This window comes from Perca fluviatilis, chromosome 2 (genome assembly GCF_010015445.1).
Source record: "Perca fluviatilis chromosome 2, GENO_Pfluv_1.0, whole genome shotgun sequence".
NCBI lineage: Eukaryota > Metazoa > Chordata > Actinopteri > Perciformes > Percidae > Perca > Perca fluviatilis.
Window position 1 is genome coordinate 48,381,212 of NC_053113.1, and position 18,008 is coordinate 48,399,219.

The 18,008-nt window shown below is 41.8% G+C and overlaps 1 protein-coding gene across 6 annotated transcripts in view; it reads right to left on the reverse strand.

Moving 5' to 3' along the window:
• Nucleotides 1-17,409, reverse strand: part of nectin1b (nectin cell adhesion molecule 1b) — a 236,945-nt gene extending 219,536 nt beyond the window's left edge. For 4 of the 6 annotated variants that reach the window (XM_039818754.1, XM_039818727.1, XM_039818744.1 and 1 more), the window contains exon 1: nt 16,165-17,409. In XM_039818754.1, coding sequence (XP_039674688.1) covers nt 16,165-16,216 — 52 coding nt within the window. In that variant the 5' untranslated portion in view covers nt 16,217-17,409. The remainder of the gene's footprint in view (nt 1-16,164) is intronic. The other 2 variants (XM_039818720.1, XM_039818736.1) reach the window with 2 other exon arrangements.
• Between the last annotated feature and the right edge of the window lie 599 nt (nt 17,410-18,008).

Below are 18,008 nucleotides of genomic sequence, written 5' to 3' on the forward strand. Positions count from 1 at the left end.
TGCTAGCACCGATTTGGCTCGTTTTTTTTGCTATCGACAGTACTCATATACATATAGCGATCAAGATTAACGTAAAAATTGCCCGGAGTTCTCCTTTAATCTATCTATGCGGTAAGTAGATGACACTGGATTTCTGCTCGATGGATTCTCCAAGCTCAAAGCGTGAAAAGCAGTTGTGGATGTGAAGATTCCCCTGACACTCATCCACCAAGGATCAATTTCCCATCCTCCATCCTCTGCCCTGCCCTGCCCTCACACATCAGCATCAATCCAACACACGTAAATACAGTGAGTGGCTTAATGCATTTTCCTCTCCAGGGATTCTGCAGACCAAAATGGCACCGGGAGGGTAAATAAATAAATATTGTGTTGAGTGGTGGAGTGGATTGCATTCTGTTGCAAAGTGAACAAGCTTTCTTCCCCCTGCTGTCCATAAAAAGGGAATCAAATTCTGTTTAGTATAGGCTTCTGAGCATAAACAGCCATGGACACGGTTGCAGAGGAGAGTCCGGACTTGGATGATACTAAAAGTAGCTATAAAGCTGAATTCAAATAAAGAGAGAGGAGGCAGGCGGCACATGTTAAACAAATCAAAAAGGCACCACTGCGTAGTCAGCATGTGCACTTGAGGAGGGGTAATTAGAGCCCTCCTTTAGTGTGGCCTCCATTCAAACTGCAATCAAGAGTTTGGCACAACAAGGACTCTGAAAATCACTCCAGCTAACTAGGTCCATCCACACTGCTCTGCCATGACATAATCCTTTAGAAAGATAGTTTAATTATCATCACTGCACCAGTTCATGCCAGGCTATAAATGTATTGCCCCTTTGGCAATGACAGGACAGACAAACAAAACAACATGCACCACAGCTTAAGGTGCAAATGTGAGCAAGACTGGCTGGATGAAACTTTACTTGGTCACTCTCTCATATAGCGTAACATCATACGATTTTGATTAATCTCTCAGAGTACATAATCTTGGCTGCTGCCCACCGAGCACCCCACCTCTGCACAGCAGCAGCTGGATAAGCTGTGATAGGACGAGAGGCGTGGTAACAAATAGAACACATCCAGAGCTTGACATCGTGCCCTTGACTGGAGAGCAGGCTGACTGGCTGGCTCTCTATCTCTTCGCACTGCTGAAAAAGGGGGCCCGGTCCAATTACAGGCACTGGGTACATTGTCTTGTTAACTCCAGCTCAGACTGTACATCTGGGCAGCTCAGAGATCAAGCGCTCGCTGGAGTTTAAATTGACAGAGCTACCTTTTCCGCTGTCACAGCCTCCTGTGTTACTCTGTCACTGGCAAGTGATGGAGGAGCAAAATAAGCTGTCGGAGCCATCTATGCATGCATATAGTGACGACATCAAAGTCTGCCGATTGTGACAGCCTTCATAGGGGGTCCGACTCTTATTAAGCAATCTGTTAGAAACACACTATAACTCAGACACCTCAATGTAGTGGAATTTCATGAAAGAGGCGTGCACTCGCCTCCGTAGCCATGACACTTTGATTCCAGACAAACACACATTAACGGTCACATAAACACCTACTAAAGCTATGTATCCTGCCGCAACAGCATTCCTGTAAGCCTCATTGTTGTAGTAGTGCTGGAACAATGTGTCAATTAATCCATTTGGATCATTGAAAATGAAGTGACAACAAACGGGATAAATTAGTGACTTTAAAAAAGAATATCAAACATTGGGTTTCCAGCTTCTGTGAAGGTTCTCAGTCTACTATCTACTACTACTACTACTAACTATTTTAATAATGAAATAATCGGTTGAAGTTAAAAATTCTCAGATTCCAGCTTCTTAAATGTGATCATGTTCTAGTTTCTTCACTCCTCTGTGACAGTAAACTGAATATCTATGAGTTGTGGACAAAACAAGACATTTGATGATGTCATCGTGGGCTTTGGGAAACACTGCTAGACATTTTTCACCCTTTTTCTGACATTTCAGAGACCAAACAAGTAATCCATTAATCAAGATAATAATCGACAGATTAATCGACGATTACAGCACTAAGCTGGACCTTTTTGAAAGCAGTCGTTCTTCACTAATTGATATTAAACATGTCAGTGTAACAGACCCCCTTGGCTTTGCTCTGAACTTGAAAGCGGAAATGGTTGCAGATAAGATGGAGCTGCATTTCATCCAAACTCCGCCAGATTACTAATGAGCTATTGACCTATAAATGCCACTTCAGAAATGACAGCCACCAATTTTGACCTTTAAAAGAGGAGTAAATATAAAGAGTGTCTCCCAAGGCTCAGCACTGTGCCAGAGGTCAATACTGAGACTCCATTATAGCCATTTAAGTAAAACATTCTCCTGGAATAAAATGCCACATTTAGCTAGTTGGCCAAATGATCCTGTAGAACAGGCATGGAATATCTGAATGTTAAACAACACACAGGGCAGACTTGATACAAGTGCAGCTGACAGTCTTAGGAGCAAGAGGCGACCTAGCCGTGCAGACCACGGCTCTGAAACACGCCTCGGTGTTAATTGGAAACACAGCCCAACTGCATCCTCACTGAGGCGTTTCATTGGAGAGGAAATAAGCAGGAGCAGCAAAATATACAAAGACACTCATGAGGATAAAGGAACACGGCTCAATATGATCGGAGCAGGCAGATGAGACGACACTAAATACACATCTGACTGAGGCAACACAGTAATCGTAACACAGACAAATAGCCCTTTGTTGAAAAATCCCCCTCGTAGCAAAAGTGAAATGGGTCATTTGTAATATTTAGGAACATTTGTTTCCCTCTGGACTCAAGAAATAGAAAGTAGTGAAAAAGTTACAGATAAAGTTTTTTTTTTTCATTTTTCCTGTTTCCTGGGACATTCATCCATACTATTTGTGTCAGATCAAATCCATGAAATTTATATTTTAATATAATATATATAATATTTTCAGGTTGCGAGCTAAATTGTGGGATGAACACACTCTATGCCCCTCAGTTTTAGGAGAACCTTTTCGGTCCCATCCTGGATCTAACCTCCTAAAAAAATATATATATATATCATTTTTTCATCATCTGTTTCAGATGTATCATACAGGTGTATTACTGCAGACAAGTATCTCATAACACAGTTCTGGTGCCCCTATGACTGTCCAACACCCTACCCCCATTCCCTGACCTCTATTTCCCTGTTGGTCAGTCCCCAGCAAATCCGAAAAGCCTCCCAGCATCTCTATGGCGACGGGCCTCAGTCGAGCAGATGGCCTCAGTGTGCCGCGCAGCAATTAAAGAGGGAGCGCCGAGCGGGGAAAAGAAAGTGGGTCAGGATCAGGGAGAGAGGGGAGGGGGGAACAGGGCCGGCAACGTGAAGCTGCCTCTGACTCTGCGACACACACACACACACACACACACACACACACACACACACACACACACACACACACACTTGTGTTCATGCCTCAGTAAACTCCTTCCTGGGTCATCCCAGCAAAAACAAATACCAACGCCAGTCACGAAGCGTCAGCGGTGTGAGAATGAAAAGAGGGGTTAGAGCGACGGGGGACTGCCCCCAAATCTCACACACCGATGAGAAGTGTGGTGAGAAGTCAGAAAAATTTCCCCCAGAATTACACGGGCAAATCCCACAACCAAATCAATAGGATTAACCCTTTAAATCCCACACAACGACATACAGAATCAGCCCTATGTTATTTGGATTACTTCCACTGGAGCGCCACAACTCTGGCAGGAATTGGTTCTTTTTTCTTCTTCTTTTTAAGCTTCACCAAAGTTTGAAACAAACAGCAGGGATGAAACCCACCCTGGCGATGTGGGGCAAATCCAATCAGTTCTATCCCCCAACTACTTTCATCGCAGTCTATTGAAACATGGGACTTCAAATTTTATCTCGACTTAAACCCACTTGTTCTAAAAGATCTGATTGAGCTTCTGAATCGCTCATTACTCACATTAAGAAAGGCTTTAATTAAACAGATTCAGAGGACAATATGATCTTTCAGCACATTATGGAGCTTTTAATTTAATTTCCTGTTTTATGTGTCATCGTCTTACAATTATGCAACAGGCAACGCGTTTGTTTGAAGATAGCTTTAATGGAGAATATGAGTTGGTGTAGGCGGGGTCCACTGACTTCCCGCACAGGAAAAAAATAAAAGGCCTAATGAGCTGGAAACAATTTAATGAACTTTTATTTGCACAAGGCTTTTCTTCCCGCGAGCAGCCCAAATTGTGCCTAAATAGAACTTCAGCCAAGAACACTATTTCAAGGCATACTAGAATTACCTTAGGAACATAGCCTCAGTCAGGAACAGCATGACCCTCACATCTCCCGCAGGGTCTACATGTAAATCCCCATGTCCCCCTTTTCCTCTTTACATTTAGGCTGACATTTTCCCTTGCAAATTTTCTGCCACAACTTAAAAGGTACGATCCTTAAACCCATTTTGCAGAGCAATTTGAAACTTGGCATCCTGCGAGGTATGAGTGTGCAGGCCAGAGGAGGGGAGGTATTTTAAGAGTTTTGCTGCGGTATTAAACAGCCCCTATATCAAATTCCTCATTCCAGTATTTGTTCCTCTGTTCCAGCATTTGTTCCTCTTTAGCTTGTATTTTCAGTTTCATAATGCTGACAAAGAAGGTACACCATGCCGGGAAAAACTGCAAGCCAAAGTATCTAAATAAATATGTTCAAGTGAGAGAAAAAAATCCAAGTCAGATACATCAATAAAAGCAGGGGACTGCACAGTTCACTCTCACTCTATGACTGTGAGCTATGTGGGTGCAGGGTCAGTGAGTGGGTGTTCTTGTGGCCACTTATATCTGCATAATTTTTCATCATAAAAACGTTAGAACTCATATGTACGGCACGTGGGCGGGAGAAACCCTTCACCCCACCGAGCCTTCTGTTTCTCTGGCCTGACATGACATTTGGCATCCTTATGGCTCAACTGACAATTGCTGTGAACTACAAAATGGCCCTGCATGATTCCTTTACTGTTAACAAAGCCCTCTCCAGATTCTTGACTGGTTAATTCCACTTGCAAACCCGCAGCCAAGCAAGACGTGTGCTGCCAGAGTGGAAGCTCCCAAGTGGAAACCCCTGGCAAAGTTATTCATCTGGAAGAGGCAGGAAGAAGTGAGCAGGAGAATAGAGGTGGGTGGGTGGGGTGAGGGATACAGCAGGCATTTTATATGCAACTATTCTGCATTATTAGAGAGGATTAGCTTTAGGGGAAATAGTAAAAAGTAACCCAGACAAAATGTCAACGCCAACTAGTAGTCAGATGGAGGTCAACTATGACCTGGATCGTTCTTTAACCTTAAGCAGAGGCCTCGTGATACGATGTTTTTGCAAAAAGAAACTTTGTCAACATCTGTTTTATTGAAAAAGATAAATTTCTCTGCTTGTTCATCTCACTTCCATTTTATTGCTGCAAAATGGGATTGTCAAGCAGACAAACTGACCATCACATATATAATAATAGATCGATACTTGGCATCGGTTATCGATACAGTATTGCCATGGAAAATATCGCGATACTATGCTGCATCGATTTTTTTCCCCCATCCCTAATATTTCATAATAACTCTTCAACTGTAAAATACCCTGCCTTAGACATATCTTTGTTGCATCTTAAAACTTATTTGATGTAACCTTGCCAAACTACTTGCCTGTCATTTGTTCATGTAAAAAAGGGGGCAAATGTCAGCTGATATATCACTTAAGAAAAGTATTATATATTTTCCTATATAAATATGAACATCATTGGATAGACTGGAAGATACAAAGGATGGAATAGGACAGACAGGTACGGCAGCAGGTCCTCATGGGGGAAACCTGCTTTCCAGCCTGTCAGTCCTTAAAATAATGCATTAGGGATACTGCAACGGCCCTGTGTGCACTCTGTGTGATGGAGACCTTAAGAGTAGAGGCTATGTGCACATCATCCATCTAAGTGTGTACGACTCCCTTTGGTCCATGTTCATATAAGCGTCTCATAATAAATGTCGGGCCTGAAAAGAACAGAACTGAATGTAGGGCTGCACAAAATACAGTATCTCTTTTTTTTTTAATCGTCATCGCGATATCAACTGGTGGAATAAACATAGTGCGAAAGACACTCAGAGATGTTTTGCCTTAGTTTGAAAACTGCACTTTTAAATCTAACTCTCATCTATTTTTAGTGGTGCATTTTATGTTCAATTCAATGTTCAATTTGTTTCCTTTCACTTGTTTTAAATCCAACAAGCAGTTTGTTGTAGAAGAACACTGAAAGCAGCAGAACTGAGTACACTTTAATATCTGTTGCTTTATCGTGTAATATCGGTACCAGGGCTCGACATTAAGGCTTGTCCGCTTGTTCGACCGTTATCTACCAGACCGAATTGCAACGCAGATTTCGGTGCCACTTAAATGGCTGCGCTTCTCTCTGATGCTCTGAAAACGGACGTTAGAGGCAACCTAAACATCGTCGCATGTCACGCTAGTTAACACTACACTTGGCAGCAGGTAACGTTAGCCTACCGTTAACTAGCAGCTAGAGTGAACACGGTTAAAATGCTGACAGCTAAACGGTGTAAAGGTTTGTCTGTCTGTATTTCACTGGAGAGGAACGTATGACAGCGTGCAGCTGCTGTTGTCGGAAAAACACAGATGTTGCGTTCACTTGAAATTGGCCTCGCCATCGTCGTGCATTCAAAGTTGTTGTAAAATACCCTTCTCCCATCTAGTGGTCGTTTTTGCCGTTCTATAATGTCATTTTTTTGTGCTCCTTTTTGAAACAAATAAATAATATGCGGATTAAATATCAGGTAATAATCAGCTATAAAGTAACTTCGCCCTTTAAAAGGAATTAGTGAAATTGTATAAAAAAATTAAATAAAAAAAGTTAGCTAACTTAGTATCTCAATATATTGACTTATCTCAAAATATTGACTTAGTATCTGAATATATTGACTTAGTAACTCAGAATATTGACTAAGAATCTCAAACCAATGAGAACATTTAAAATATTGACTTACAATCTCAATAAATTGACTCAACATCTCAAAGTATCGACTTAGTATCTCAATATATTGACTTAGTAACTTAGAATATTGACTAGGAATCTGAAAGTAACAAACTTCAATATATATATATATATATATATATATATATATATATATATATATATATATATATACACACATACATACATACATACATACATATATATATATATATATATATATATATATATATATATATATATATATATATATATATATATATATATATATATATATATATATACACACACACACACACACACACACACATACAGTACAGGCCAAAAGTTTGGACACACCTTCTCAATCAATGTGTTTCCTTTTTATTTTCATGACTATTTACATTGTAGATTCTCACTGAAGGCATCAAAACTATGAATGAACACATATGGAATTATGTACTTAAAAAAAAGAGTGAAATAACTGAAAACATGTCTTATATTTTAGATTCTTCAAAGTAGCCACCCTATGCTTTTTTTATTAATAAGGGAAAAAATTCCACTAATTAACCCTGACAAAGCACACCTGTGTATATATATATATATATATATATATATATATATATATATATATATATATATATATATATATACTTAAATATAAATCTCAATATATTAACTTCTGCACACCGACGTGCAACATATTACTTTGTATTATGGAATCTGGAGATCCTTTTTTCTTGTTTCTACTGTTTCAACAGAATTTTATTAATGCTGATAGTGTTTGGATGCTTTCAACGGTTTGTTCGAATTCTGCATTAGCAAAACATTTTTTTTTTTATAAAATGATGAATCTTTACCCAGACAAGTGACTTTTGTGCATGGACAAGTGAAACGTAAATGTAATTGTCCAAAGGACAAGTGCCTCAAAAAGTTAACGTCAAGCCCTGTCGTTATCGCGATATTCAACAACCTTATCGCATATTGCAAGTTTTCCTCATGTCGCGCCGCCCTAACTGAATGCATGTTCCACTTGTTTTTTTCTCTAGCCGGTATATGATATTGGCCTACTGTATATGTGAGAAAGTGAACTGCATTTAGAGGAGCAAATATAGTTTACACCCAGCACAACCGTACCCTACAGCTTTGCTGTTATGCATACAAGTCAATAGTTTAAATAGGTGCAGTGCTGGCTCAGACTCTGTCTGTTCCAGCTCGAGATAAAGGGATAAACACAACCCCTCTCCCCACAGGAGGGACTGCTGGTTAGATTACTCACTCGCACACCTCTTTTTCACACACATTTAAATACAAAATAGCCACATACTTTGCAATGGCATTTAAATAAAAAGAGGGCATACAGGAAGGAGGCGGAGGCCATTTGGTACACCTGACTTTCTGAAAACAATGCAACATTGGAGTCAAATTCAGTCAGGCTTGAAACTGGGGAATCAATAGCAGACTACATTAGTTGCTTTGGAATAGACCCTACTAACAAAACGGAAGGATCAATGGCAAACTGCAGGCCATTTCTGTGTTTATCTTCATCTCATTCACACATAAGTTGAACCGTGTGCGCTAACAAACTGAAACCAAATGAAGAATCTCTACCACTCACGTAGGGTTGACCTCAATCTCAGTATAATGCCAAGCACTGGGAGTATAGTGTCAGCTGTGGCGCGGGCGGAGGGAAGAATAATAGCTGAAATATTCTCAGACATGTTCACGTATAGGCAACTGAAATCCTTTTGAATTGAGCAATTATCTTTAAAGTCGATCACAGCAAGGGAAGGGTGCAAACACGAATGAAGGATGCACACTGGAGAGAGGGATATGACAGACACAGAGCTGACCTGTTATCAGTCATATTTCACTAGTCTGTCTGCACAGGACCAGGGCACTAAGGAGCTTTGCAGCAAGCTGCAGCACACAGGAAGCTTAGCTATATGTCAGGGAGAATAAATAAACCTGTGTTTGTGTTTTCTAAGCAGACCCCTCATAAAACCAACACCACTGCTGCCTGTGCAACACCCCCCCCCCCACACACTTCTTCACCCACACCCATTTACAACCACGCTGTTGCTTTGAAGCGCAGTCAGCTCCCGGAGAGATATCAGTGCGGAATATTAAATGAGCGAACACCATCACTCATTAAAAAGGGAAACATTTCGTGGAACAAACCCCCTTTTGTATCAAGTGCTAACCAAGCCAAACTCTCATCGAGTGCCATGCTCAAAGGCAGAGCGAGGAGACAGGAGAGGGAGGGGTGGATGGAGAGAAGACACAGATAGAGGGGGAGCGGGGGTAAAGCCGAGTTTGTAGAAAGTCAAAGGGAAATGTAAAGTTCTGGCAGGAGATCAGCTGTGAGCCTTGTGAAGCCCTGGCTGCTGTGTAACAATGACGGAAATTCTGATACCACTTTGACTCCGAACACTTCCGTCACGACAGTTTGAAACCCGCTGTTAAATTTTTAGAAATAGCTCGATATTTTCATTCAAGTGTGTACTGCAAGCTAATATTCCATTTCAGCTTCACCGCTGGAGGGCATTTATCAGTGGATGGCGTGTGCAGTGGGGGAGGAAGGCCTGTAATGGGATTGACGGATATGGTTTTTGAAGGCGGTATGGATGTTTTCAGTCAAAAGTTGAAGAGAGTTTGTGTAAATATTCAATGTCCTATAAGCTGACCTGTTTGAGGTCACAAATTCAGAAAAGTGTCAGAATTTTTCAGCAGAATATACTGTGCAGGATGGAAAAGCTACTTATTCAGCAGTCGAGTGTCAAAAGCACAAGAAGTCTCCAATGAAACGGAGAATGAACGGCTCTTTCAAACACTTAGGGCAGGAAGGAAGAAACTCTGAAATACATTACTGACTCAATTAAATAAACTAAATATAAGATATTTAGGGCTGCAACTAACGATTATTTTCATTGTTCATTCATCTGTTGATTATTTTCTCGGTTAATGGATTAGTTGTGTGGTCTCATAATGTCAGAAAATGGTTAAAAAGGTGGATCAGTGTCTTCCAAAGCTCAAGATGACATCCTCAAATGTCTTGTTTTCTCCACAACTCAAAGATATTCAGTTTACTGTCACAGAGGAGAGAAGAAACTAGAACATATTCACATTTAAGAAGCTGGAATCAGAGAACTTTTTTTTCATTAAAAAATGACTCCATCTTTGCAGCTCTAAAATTCCTAACAGTGGAATTATAAAATAGTAGCAAAAAAAACCCTGATCAACATTGTTGTCAAGGAGAAACTTTGACTAAATATTGAATGTATTGGCCTAATACAGCAGCCAGCTGATGGGGCTGAGCCAGGACAGTAAGAGGCAGAGCTGCAGGCCAGCTCTTGTCAACAACAGACTGCACAAGTCAGCACAAAATCCAACTGAGTCAAACAGCAGAAAACATGGCAACAGCATCAACCAGTCCATCAAGTTTGAAAATGACTCCCAGTCCACCTGAACTAGTTCACAAAGTAGAGCCACGAGTCAAACACAGAAGTGTGGACCAAGACAAGCACCAGCCAAAGTAACACAACCTCAACAGTTATTTAAGCCAATCTGTTTCCAGAAATCACAGTTTTTTTTTTCTGTGACACTGTTTGATGATTTTTCTGTAACACTTGCATCAGGTCAAAATGTGGCTACTGCCAGCGCCAGGCTTATATATTTCTACATTACAGGATCCCATTTCCCCCCTTCATCCTCAGACTGTTATTCAGACAGGTTGTTCACTGACTGCTGTGCTCCTTAATGGAGGCACATCAGCCCAGCTGCCTGTTGTAAATTGACTTGTTCAGGCACACGTCACACGGGGGAGCTGCACTGATCAGATCTGCTTTATTTTAAAGGCGTACAGCCTTAGTGGGAAGACCAGGAATGATCCACTCTCTCAATCCCATATCAGCCCGTGACTAAATGCCCCAGTTGTAAACCCAGACACAAAGCATAGCATTCCCAAATGATTTTTTTTTTTTTTTAAAGTGGCGCAGCAGAAAATACAAGGCGACTGCATAAAAACGTTAAAATGATGCGTTAAAAGGCAGCGCTCACTTCGCATAGCTACGGATGTAGTTCGTGTCAAAAATAAATAAATATGATTTGCCTTAAACTGAAATGTCTGACTGCAGGTAGTAACTATAGTAACTGAGCTCTAAGGGAGAAATAGAGCAAAGAAACTCCACAAGCTATTGGCAAGCCAAGACGCACTCACATAAAAACAGTGCAGACTGTCAGAACCTCTCCAACATGCGGAATTATTTACTTTTTCTTCAGGGAAGATTTACATCAACCCAGGAACCATAATAAGCTCATCCTCAGATGTTGGAACAGCTATCTGACAAACTGCAAGTAAACTATGGAACAAATGTAGTCAGTTAATGCCATTCTCATTCTCAAGAGCAGGAATATAACCATTTAATCCCTTGACAAGGATGGACTAAATAGAAGAAAATGACTGGACAGATTAATGCCAAATCTGAAAGGCTCAGGGCGAGATTTGATCCCCTTTATCGATTTCCTTTTTTTCCTTCCTTTGCTGATTCTGCGATTTGAGTTGAAACAGAGACGAATTTCAAGGATTTTAAAGCAGAACATTGCAGCTGCAGCTTCCTGATAAACGTGTTTTCCATCCTGATCCAACACTGACTGTCTGCTGTGAAGAGAGCATAGGAGCAGGAGAGAGGACACCAAACAGACACCACACACCTAAATAACAACCGAATGAAAACACTGCATATGATACTGAACTGCATGTTCTGACAGAACAAGCTATTTGGTAACCTTAGACACCCAGTGTCTGGGACAAACATTACTTGTGATATTTGACTATCCTTCCATATTCCCAAAAATCACTTCATTCACTGATCCAACCTATTTCATCATCACAGACACATGCAGACGAGCTCACTCGAGGCCCGGAAGCATTCATTTATTCCTTATCATGCCTAAAATTGCTGCATATAAACATATACAGACTCCAGATAATCGGAGGTGAACTTAATTTAACATTCATCCAGTCTTTAATACTATTTGTGCAGTCATCCGCATGCAGAGAACACTCCATTTTGTCCTAACCTTTCCATTATTTAGGTTCAGTGCTTATCGTCATGTTTTATTTATCTATTTTGGGATACGCAGCCATTATGTGGAGACCACGGTGGCTGGAAATGTGCACCATGAACTTACAAAGAAAACTGAGGATGTGCCTCTTTGGATAGACTGCTGTGATGTATTGCACAAAACTTAGCTTAGGTAATTCGAATATTTTGCCAAAGAAAAGAAAAATCTTTGGAATTAATGAAGGGCAAGTCCATTTCCGGAATCATAACAGAGGGAAGTACGCTTTACAGAGACATTTCACGCAGTGTTTGGAGAAGGATTTTCTAAAGAGCTGACAGCAAAACCACAATGAGCTCAATGCTCAAAGAGATGAAGTTTGAGTGGCCAAGTACCTCCATTAGTTTCTATGGCAAAAAGCAAAGCTTAATCTCCTGTCAGCTCCCCTCAAGCTAGTCTCCCAGGACTCGGTGCTCTCTCCCCCATCCATCACCTCAGCAGGGACCAAAGGGAGACTCCCCAAAGGAGTAAGGATCAGAGCAATTTGCATTCACACTCAAACCATCAAGGCCCAACAATCCCATAGTGACTCTCTCTCACAACTGTCATCCCAATGAAATGTGAAATGCCACGACCGGCAATTACAATTTTCCTTCAAAGAGAGAGAGAAAGTTAGAATGCTAATTACAATGTTCCAGCAGTATTCATTCCATTAACCATCTTAAGGAAACATTTGCCTGCCTGTTTCAGTGCTCAACATCAAGCTGGTAGTATTTCAACACTATTTATGAACATGCATGCAGGTGTCCTCAGACCCCCCTGACTGTCGGGTCAATCAATCCAACGGAAGTACGTGACATTTCAGGTAGACTTCGATGTGCTTCAAATGAGTCTGGAGAACAAATACGCACCGCTGCAGCACAGCATGTGAACGGTTGTCATGATTCAGAATGATCTGTTGTGCGTCAGGCTTCGGTGACAAGCTTGGGCATAGAAATCAGGCAGTTTGCTGCGCAATTAACCCTAAAGAGCCAAAACAATAAAGCTGTCTATCAAAAAGGAAACGGGAAACATCACCCGTGGTTCACTTCTCACACATCTCTCAGGGGACACCACACGTGAGAAGAATCAAACAGCAGATAAACACAGTTAAAGGACAGTGACACAAAACAATGCTGCTGTGTTGTGGCATTAGTAGCGAAACTTACTACTAGGGCTGCAAGTGAAATGGATCGTTTCGTTATCGATTCATCTGCCGATTATTTCTCAGATTAATCCATTAATAGTTATAAAAAGCTATATAAAATGTCAGAAAATGGTGACAAATGTCGATCCCAGTTTCTCAAAGTCCAAGGGGACGTCTTTAAATGTCTTTTTCTGTAAGTCCAAAACCCAAATATATTCAATTTACTATGGGAATCTCAATGTTTCAGAGGCTAAAAACAGCATTTTCTGTCATTTGTTCATGAAAGATTACTCGATCGTTTAATCGCTTATGAAAAAAAGTTAGCAATAATTTTTCTGTCGATCGATTAATCGATTGGGCGACTAATCGCTGCAGCTCTATACTTGCTACCAAACGTTGAGGAGAAACTCAGATGAGATGACTGACAGACGTGAACAACAGGGGTCTTCAGCAGAATGATTTCAGCCGGCATGCTGCCAAGTCATTACAAAGATTAGAATTCACAACTACACAATTTCCCTTCCTGAATAATAGTGCATTCAGAGTTGATGCTCGTCCGCCATTCAGCATTCATTTCCCCAATGTTTAATCCAACTAAGATGAGGAATTAGAGCTGGGAAATCTCTTTGTGCCCCCGCTGAGAGCGATATCTATATGGGCTCATACAGTACCCGAGGAGGGAGCCCAGCCATAAACAGCCACCTGGTTGCTAATTCAATTCACACTCAATTAAATATCAAACTGGAATACTGGAGAGAGTGAGTGCTAATACAAGAAAGCGCGAGCAGAGCTGCCATTATTATTCACAGATCCATTATTCTCAATGTTGCTTTTATTTGATAATCTGTTTGGCGAGCAGCTCGGAATATTTTCTGTTTATGAATTTGGCACTCTTGTGCTTTCTACAAAACGGTTATTACCGTGACAGGCCCACATGGCTTTCCCTGATGGATAACTGCGGCTTGCATTTGTTAGGGCCACTCTCCCACTTGTTTGTGCGTCTGTAATGAGGGAAGGGTCTGGAACATGTTGTATATCAATTAAGTCATCAAAGACAGTGGGCATTTATGGCAACGCCCTTTAACCTCAGGGTGAAAGACCAGATTCTTGTTTTTGCATGTCAAAAGAAACAGGTCCAAACAACTGCTGCAATAAAACATTTTCAGAGGCCTTCCCCTCATGAGGATGTCTGAAACGCACGAATTGTGCAGTCACTTTGGTTTTCAATTAAATACAGCAATAAAAAAAAAGAATAAAAGGGGGAAAAAAAGGCTATCCGCACAATGTCTAATTAGGCTTAGAAAACACCCCCTCTTTACTCAAATAAGACATTTCCAGGACACTTTAACTGCAATTTTTGAGACATTTTCCACTCCCCTTGACTGGACAGCTTCAAAAGATTTCCACCTTGAATCCCAAGGGAACCAGTTAATCCTGATCTTCTCCACAAGCAAAGGGATCATCTCAATGTAAATCAGACAGGGCTTTTTGATCAAAGTATTCAATCAGTCTTAAACACAGGACGCCACAAGGAGCCTCACTGCGAACAAGGTCAACATCGTGGTTGTTCTCGAGCTCGAAGAAGGGGGGGGAGGGGGGACGACAACAACCCAGATGTGACAAAAAGATTCGCCCAGAACATACTTTTTAGACTCATTAGACTAGGAAAGGGTCACCAGAGTAAAACATCAAGTAAACCTGTATAAGCTGCAGTCTGTCACAGAAAATGAGGATACCTGTGCCATTCAAAACATCATCTGACTGATCATTCTTGACCACACTTGACCCTTGGCCATTCCTTTCTTAAAATAGGGGTGCCAGACCGAATTTACTTGTCCACGATGTAAACAAGCCTGTGAACTTTCAGCTAAATCTTAAACCCCCTCTGGATAGTGCATCACACACACACACACACACACACACACACACACACACACACACACACACAAAGGCAGGTGTATATACATGATGGTATATTGTCGGCTTGTTTTGTTTTCCAATTAGAAGCTTGTCAATAGAACCAGAATAATGATGCTCTTTCCGATTAGAGTCCAATACAAATTAAGCATGTGCTTCAATAATTAGGCCCACTTGAGGCAGCTTAAATGCCAGGACGATCAATGTCAAATTATCACTCATTTATCAACCACCAGTGTCCTTCCTCAGCACCTCATCCTTTCGCCCAAACACACACATACAGGAAGCATACACACTCCATCTCTCTCCATCTCCTCAAATCTATTAGGTATTCAGTATGATTTGTCAAAGTGTGACTGGAGCCGGAGACAAATGTCACCACATCCTGAGTCACTCTTCCTCAGAAAATATCATGACTGCGTATGAAAACAACAAAAAGGCCTGTAGGTTTGATTCTCAGTTTAAAAGGGGGAAGGAGTTAGCCACCATGAGTGCTTCAATCCGAATCATTTGCAATATTCAACTAACAGGACACTATGGGATAACATGGCCACAGGTTTCAATTACCATTCAAGAGCACTCTGTGGCTCCGAGTTGCCATTCCAATGACATATTGGAAAACTTGGGGACTGCTGGCCTGCACGGTTCGCACACATCGCCATCTGCCTGCTGCCCGGGTAACTTCAGTACTTTGCAGCCAAATAGCCTTTTCAGCCGTTTTGAGCGGGTTGGATTCTATAAGACTGAACACACTTTCCAATTGTCTATCACTCATTTACACATCTTGTTGCAAAACACAAACCACACCATGGAATCGATCCACCCGTTCATGCATGAATCAAGTCTGTGTTTTATTGCAAAATAAAACACGCAGCAGACGCACACACACACACACACACACACACACACACACACACACACACACACACACACACAATGTGGAGCAGGGAGGTGATGATAGAATAGAATACACTGTGTTGGATGTTTCCCCGCTGAAGTCTGCGGCTTACCTTGGACGTGCAGCGCTAGCAGGAGTATCCACATCCCCACACACATCGCCATGGCACCTCAACTATCCGCCGGATCTCGTTTGATAACCTGAGGGGTGGATGAACTGGGGAGGCTCACTCGAGACGACAAAGACCAAGCATGCAACTTGTGCAAATCCCACTTTGGTCCAAAACTAGTCGATCTCCCTCACTGAGCAGTAGGAGACTTTCGCAAAACTAGAGGATCGGTGTTGCGCGTCTCCGTGCCAAAGCATCCAATTTCACGTCTGCGACGATTTCTTGGCTGGCAGGCTAGAGTTTGCTCTAAGTAGAAACCTGGCCCGGTGTCCGCCGAAATGAAAAATGAGATCCAGCGGCTGCAGATTTGACCGGTTTAGTGTGATGGGAGTCTTTTAGGAAACAGCAGGCGAGGAGAGAAGGACTGTTTGGTTCTTATCAAAGCAGCTATTGGAGTTTAGGCATGTAGCCTTTGTTGCTCCATGCATCCAGCGTCCGCAGCGGCTGCACGACTCTCCCCCTCCGCACAGTGCTCAGGGATCAGAGGTAAAGTGGGCGGGAGGTCCTCGATCGATGCTCGAAGCTGGGAAGTTTCCAACACTTGGAGACTTCCTTCTGGGAAATGTCGCCTTTTTTTTTTCTTCCGTATGCAAAAAAAAAATAATGGACAAGGCACCTAACAGATGATCTGCTGGCACCGTCCCTGTTTTGAGTTCCGTAAGTTCCCCGGTTCTCCCTGTGTGCAGCCGGAGAGATCAGCACACTACCAGGCCGGTGAAGTTGTTGGGACTCTGGGAATGGTGGGATGAATGCGCCCACCCCCCCTTTTCCTCGTTCTGTTTTTTTTTGTTGTTGTTGATGTAATACAGTGTAGCTTTATCCCGCTATGCGCACAGCCCCGCTGATCTGCCAGTGCCTCCACATACAGTGTGCTGTGTTGCCGACTATCGCTCAGGATTTGGGAGAGATCGGGTGACGTTGCGCAAGGGAGGAGCCTGCAGTGTCCTGCAAAAAGCAAAAGCATCGCCTGGAAAAACTCCAGCAGCAGCAGCCTGGTTGGTGGTATAGCCCCCTAGGAAGTGACTCTCAAACTTTTTCTTGAACGCCAAGCGTCTTTAAAATGACTCGTTTGGAGCAGGAGGTTGTGCAATTTTGCGCAAAGGAAAAACACATTTTAGGAGGATTGCGATACAGATCCGTCGAAGAGACAGGGTGGGGATGCGGTAGACGACATAACAGAGTGTACAGTCATGCTCTAGTGAAATGATGCACTCATATGTTGAAACCCCTACAAAGAACCCTTTGAGACTGACCAATGAGAATCGAGGACATTTTTCTTGTATTATGTAAATTGTCCCGTTTTCTCCCACAAAGAACTGCTCAAAATAGAATTTAATAAATCAATCTAAAAAAAAGAATGACATTGAACTAATCTCATTGATGTCCAATGACCAAAAGAGCAGCATATCACAGTTTGTGAACCACCTTACAGGCAGCAAAACACCTACTCTAATCCATTATCACAGCATTACTTTCAAATTAGGTAAATAAGTGAGAAAGTCTAGTAGGCTACTTTTCATACGCAGGGCGCCATCAGGGATCCCCTTAATGAACCCTGCTGCACCCCAGACCTCATGTGAACCACAAGTGTAACAAACATGTCAGGGTGGGGCAGTGACAGCTAAAATATGAGCCTTACGTGTTCTCATAGTGAGGTAACGTTTTGGCAATTAAAAAAAGGGGGAAGCTACACTGGATGATGATCTTAGGGAGAGGAAAATGACAAACATTTTCCTTACATCTTCAATATATGAGTTTGTGTGCATGTGGTCTGTTTTACCTCATGA